At 42.1% G+C, this 6,000-nt stretch overlaps 1 protein-coding gene across 1 annotated transcript; it reads right to left on the reverse strand.

Moving 5' to 3' along the window:
- Positions 1–205: 205 nt before the first annotated feature.
- Positions 206–6,000, reverse strand: LOC136526967 (sucrose synthase 1-like). The gene is made up of 16 exons (XM_066519542.1): positions 5,921–6,000; positions 4,729–4,842; positions 4,117–4,237; positions 3,886–4,037; positions 3,587–3,779; positions 3,311–3,429; positions 3,003–3,219; positions 2,833–2,928; positions 2,561–2,734; positions 2,364–2,480; positions 2,111–2,277; positions 1,797–2,021; positions 1,328–1,646; positions 958–1,202; positions 590–728; positions 206–482 (listed from the first exon to the last, which is right to left on the reverse strand). The coding sequence occupies exons 2-16, from the start codon at positions 4,821–4,823 to the stop codon at positions 453–455; spliced, it is 2,409 nt and encodes an 802-aa protein (XP_066375639.1). The 5' UTR covers positions 4,824–4,842; positions 5,921–6,000; the 3' UTR covers positions 206–452.

Raw genomic sequence — 6,000 nt, forward strand, 5'->3', positions numbered from 1 at the left:
AAGGACATAGTCCAGTCCACAGGGCAGTTGAAATTTTGTGCAGCTTTACTTAGAATGATTTTTTTTCACTTCTATTTAATCATATAAGTAGTCATGACTGGCACAGCAACCTTCGATAATAAGAATAGGCATCAGCCTACCACGTTAAACAGGTCATTAACATAACTGTCAGAACAGAACATCACCATCAGTCAGAAATGACGACTTGGTAAACAAAACATTGCATTGAACTTTGGAAGACAGGTGAACGAGCAGGCGTTTATTTGAAGCAAAAGGTGCAGCTAATTCCTATAATAGGAACCAGCCATTGCTGCCCAAAAACTCGCAAAAAGGAACCAAAGTGCTTGGAAACCAAGTACACATAACTCAAATACACGACTAACAATGCGAATTGCGGTGAACAATCAAAACGCAGCCGATGGTTCTACGGCTTGGGGTTCTTCTTTCCCACACTAGTCGTAGGACAATGGAACAGCACTTGCCTGGGTTCAAGAAAGAGATGCATTAGTAAATCCGCTTGTTTAAGACTTCTGAGAAATGAACACCGGATGTTACACATATTCTCTCTAGCAGACATCAAATAACTTACCAGGCTACGGTATTTCAGAGCATAGAACATCTCAAGGTAGCGGCGAGTCTCGCGCCTCTCCAGATTGCTCACATACTTCCAGAATCCGTATACACCAGTCAGGGTCATCAGCCTCTCAGAGTAGAGCTTCCAGGTGTACCTGAGCAATCCAAAGTTTATAGTATCAGGATTTACTCCTAACAAGAGAAGGTAACACTAATTTCTGAGTGTTCGTAACCAGAGAAGGCTACAAGGGTAACACTAATATCTAAGTGCTCAACTCTATAATATCTGATTACGAGAATTAATCAGATGCGGCATTTGGTCAACAAGAATTCTTCAGTGTATATCTATTTATATCATATATGGCAGAAGAGAGAATTTCATACTTCTCATAAATTCTCTGCAGTCCACCCTGTGAGATCTTGTCCCAGTAGCTTGGATCTGCCTTGCACTTCTCAAAGAAGTTGACCAAGATATCTGCAGCCTTGTCACTGTGGTAAGGATCAATGTGCAAACCAGACACCCCGTCCACAATGATTTCAGCAGGACCACCATGGCAGGTTGCAATTGTTGGCAAACCGCACGTCATGGACTCAATGACAGTCAGGCCGAATGCTTCATAGAATGCAGGCTACAAAAACAAAGCGAAAAAATAATTTAGTCCTGCATAGGCTCTATGACTGTCGTTATCTGAAAGTAGATTGCACTGTTGTTGGAACTTGGAAGTGATTTATTAGATTAAGTGCGTATACGTACCTGCACAAATGCTCCCTTCGTGTCACAAATGTAGCGGTACAACTCCGCATTGCGGATACGGTTCATCTGAGCTGAGATCCACCGGATATGGCCCTTCAAGTTGTACTCATCAATGAGACTGTACATCTTCTTGAACTCCGCCTGCTCCTCCCTGTCCTTCGATTCCTTGCCATGGTCACCAGCAACAATCACAAGGTTTGCCAATTCTCTCAGGCGTGCATTCTTACCATACATCTCAACCAAGCCTGTCATGTTCTTCACACGGTCAAGACGAGCCATTGAGAAGATGATAGGCTTGTTCTTGTCCTTCAACACAAACCTGGAAGCAATTAAATACCAGGTGTTTAGGTGGAAAACTTATTTATTGTAAATGGCACATATGTCACAAATGGACAGACATGCAGATGAGTGTTGGAATATTTACAAGCTGATTGACTACAAGAAGACATTCAATCAGTTCAGTACTCACTTGTGCTCATCATTCTCAACATCACTGTAGATGAGCTCCTCAATTTCAGGATGGAAGGCAGTGAGTCTCTTGTCAGTTTCAGTGTATGGGTAGTAAACACTCATGTCTGCTCCAGGAGAGACAATGTTGAATTTGGGATCAAAAACATCAATGCCATGGACAACACGGTAAAGTCCAGGAAGAGTGAACGCAATGTGGGACTCATACTGCCCCACAGTGTCCTTGCTGCAGAAACTAACAGAGAAAACATCAGATACTAGTTTAGTTACTACTACAATACAGGCGAGATTCTAAAGATAATATACAAAACTTACCTTCCCGCGATTTCTTGGAATGTACTGGTGATGATGAAATCAGTGTGATTCATGGCAATAAGGTCAGCTGTGAACTGGCATGAGAAGTGGTATTGGCTGTCAAATTTGTCCAAGTATATGTCTGAGTTGGGATATTTGGTTTTCTCCAAGGCATGGGCAATGGTACACTGCAAGTATGTACAGAACTATTAAGCATTTGGAGAACTTAATAATTTTATAAAGAACTCAATTACTCATGTACAGCCAAAGAGACCTGAGTAACTCCCAACTTGTGCGCGAGCAGAGTGGCGACTAGGTTGCCATCACTGTAGTTGCCAACAATAAGGTCAGGCTTGGCCTGCATTTCTAACATTATTTCACTGGCAACATCCTGTAGCACAGAATGCATAACTTCAGTATTACTCAAACAAGCTATGCTGTGTAGGACATTCAGTCAGATAATCTATATACCTCAGTGTATGTCTCCAGGTATGGCCAGACATCAAAACGAGAGATCCACTTGCGGAGAATACCATTCTCATTTCTGAATGGAATACGAATAATGTCTGTGTGCTCAGTTCCAATGACCTTCTCCAGCCGCTGACCGCACGTAGTCCCAACAGCATCAGGCAACAGCCTGGTAACCTGCACAAATAAGATTATGTAGGAACATTTAGTGAGTAAATCAAGACACGACAAAAAGGGTTCAGAAGGCGAAACATGGTCTCAAACATGAAACATACAATGAGGATCTTCGGGGTGATGTCAAGGCCTTGCTGCTTAATCCTAAGAAGCATCTCATTCTCCAAAGCACGGACTTGATCCAAAATGTACACAACCTGAAAAACGATTGCAAATGAGAAACCTAAAAGCTACAGTAGCTAAAAGAAAAATAATCACTAAGCTTCTGTACCTGACCACCAGTGTCAGGGTATCCAAGCACATTGGATTGGGCAAAGTAGCCATGAGGAGACAGGATAACAACATTGAACATCATTGGTATAGTTCCAAGGAACTTCTCCAAGTTGGCAGGATCAGGGGCCTCAAGAAGGTCAAGAAGCAAGTGGAGTGTGTCAAGTACGCGCTTTGCAGTGTCACCCCAACCCTTCTCCAAGCCAAGCTCTTGGAACCTAATGCACATCATGGTGGCATTACAAGCAGTTAATCCATTTGCTAGTTCAACCAAAGTTAAATGGAAAGGACAATTTATTGATCAATCACCTATGGTTGAACTCTGAGTAGGGAGTGTCTTGAGGGATACTCAGTAGATACTCTTCTGCCTTTCTAAGGGAGGACTGGAGCCCACGAAGGCTCTGAATTCTGTCATTCAACATCATCGTCTGTGACAGAAAAAAAAAAGGACTTACAAATGAGGGAGTTGGGTGGCATCATTAAATCCATTTTCAGGTTATGTAAAGTTCCTAAATAAAATTAAATAAATATCGTCATCATCCATTGTGAAGCATGCGCTGGGAAGATTCTGGACTGTAAGCTCACCGTGCCCTTGTAGTTATGGGCTTTGAGGAAATTCAGCAACGGGTACAGGCTCTCCTTGTCCTGGAACAACTTGGAAGACAGGTGTCGGTTAAGGAATTGCACTCCATTTCCAATGGACTTTGACATGGAAGGACGAGGGAACGAGGCATTGAAGGGCTCAAAATCAAGCTCAAGCACAAAGTTGCTGTTGGAACTGGTATAAGGAAAAGGAGGTATGAAATTAGTACATATACAAGTTTCTATAACTAGAATCTAGAGATTAGCCTATAAAACTACAAAGAATTCATCGAAGAACTTACTTTCCATCCACCAGCTGTTCCTTGAATGCCAAGTACTCAGAAACACTCAGCTCCTCCACAGCCAACTCACTTACATTCACTCGAATGTAATCCCAGACACCAGGCCTTGGCCTGATAGCAAGTGCAACCCATGGGGGCAGCACAATTGCTTCCTATATGCAGACAAGGGAAATTAGAATGAGTCCCTGATTTCAATTGGCAAGCACTAAGCAGGCATCTCAGCAGTGTTACCTGAGCAGCACGAAGAAAGTCTTCAAAGGGTGCATACTTCTCCTTGTCACTATCAAACAGGGCATCAAACTCAGTAAGCAGTTGATGGCGCTGAAGCATTCCCTTGCCCTGGTTAACATACCTGTAGAAGTGATATTTCACAAATAAAATGGATGTTACATCTCACATCATGTACCTTTTTCCCTGTTGTGATGGACATCTCATATCCTACTTAGATCTGAAGGATGTAAGTATTAAATGGCACTGTGCCAACTAAAGAAAAACAATCTGCCAAATGATGTACCACAAACTATACTGTCTTATCAACTAAATTGTATGTACTAATCAAACCAAAAGGCTACAAAAACTGAAGAACAGCAACACTATGCTTTACAATCAATAATCTCCTGATCATAAAATCATTATATATGACCAATACGAGTCGAGGATGAATATGTAACATCCTTGGCAATTAGCATGAATGATGGGGTGAACAAAAGAAACCAAGAAAGAAGTTGCATATGCTCGTGTTTACATTTGGATGTGATATTAAGATAGGGATGAAGAGAATACCAAATTAACAAATTTCAGTACAGGAAATGAAATGCAGGTTACATATTTTGGTATGCCCACCTGGAAAAGAGTGCAATCAGCTCATTGGGATGAGAGGAGAAGGTGGCACCAAGGCGTTCGCGGAGACTGTGGAGGCGAGTCAGCTTGGCAGCCATGGCTCAATGATACTCAATACTGCAATTCGAGCTATACAGTTAAGATTCAGCAGCACCACTTGTACAAGAACAAGAAATCAAGAGCTACCACTTAGAACTTAGAAGGCTGACTGAAAAAGTAGGTCATGCTAAAGCAACCTAAATTTGAAAAAAAAAAATGTAGTATGCAGCTATAATATTTGATTTATCTCAACAGAAACACTTAACAAGATAGAATAAAAAAAGGACAGACCCAGTGCCAAGCCTCTCACAGTCCTATAGCAAAATAGTCATGATAAAGCAGGCACTTATCCCCACCCAAACAAAAGCAAGTATTCAGTATTGATCCTCCACCAAACAAAAGCAAGTACTGATTCCGCACGAGCACTTAGTTATCTGATAATATTTTCAAAGCAGAAAGGAACCAACTTGATTGAGTTAATTTTCTGTCTTAAGAGTATTGATGCCATTCAGACCCTAAAACCGACTAAGCAGCAGCCAAAAACCGGTGAAAATAAGAGGATTTGGCTTCACAAATTCCTACAGTAAGGACATCAATCAAAAGGTGAAATATAGAAAAATCCAACAAGATGACTTTTCGTAGTAAATAAAAGAAACAAAAACAAAAAAAAAACTTTTTTCGCGCTAATAATCCACCAAAACGACAAATACATTCCTCGGAAAGAAAAAGAGGTGAGCACGGCACGCAATCACAGCAAGATCTCAAGCAAACTACAGAGCCTAGAACTTCTACAGTATCCATGTGTGAATCCAAGTTTACCACCACCACCAAGTACAATCCTAAGCTCAAAACCCCCAGAAAAGGACGGCGGAAAGCTCTGCGCCCAGTATCGGAACGGTTTAGATCAGAGAAATCTAAAAACCCAAGAACATGTCAGCAAAGCCCAGACAAGATTCAGCCATTCAGGCGGTGACGCACCCAACGAGTCACGGAAACGCACGAAAACCGGAAGAAATGGCGGGGCAAGGAGACAATTAAGGCGAGTGATTGCGCTCATCAAGACACGAATCTTTTCTACCGCCGCCCAGCAAAACCCCACCCAGGATTACCAGAGGACGAAGGTTTAGTACGGAGATAAACAGAAGAGCGAGCATACCCAAATGGTCAACAGGGAGCAGTCCAATGGAGGAGGGTTTGTCGGGGACGGAAGAGGAACCAATAAATAGAGGGGGCAGC

This window comes from Miscanthus floridulus, chromosome 19 (genome assembly GCF_019320115.1).
Source record: "Miscanthus floridulus cultivar M001 chromosome 19, ASM1932011v1, whole genome shotgun sequence".
NCBI classification, from domain to species: Eukaryota; Viridiplantae; Streptophyta; class Magnoliopsida; order Poales; family Poaceae; genus Miscanthus; species Miscanthus floridulus.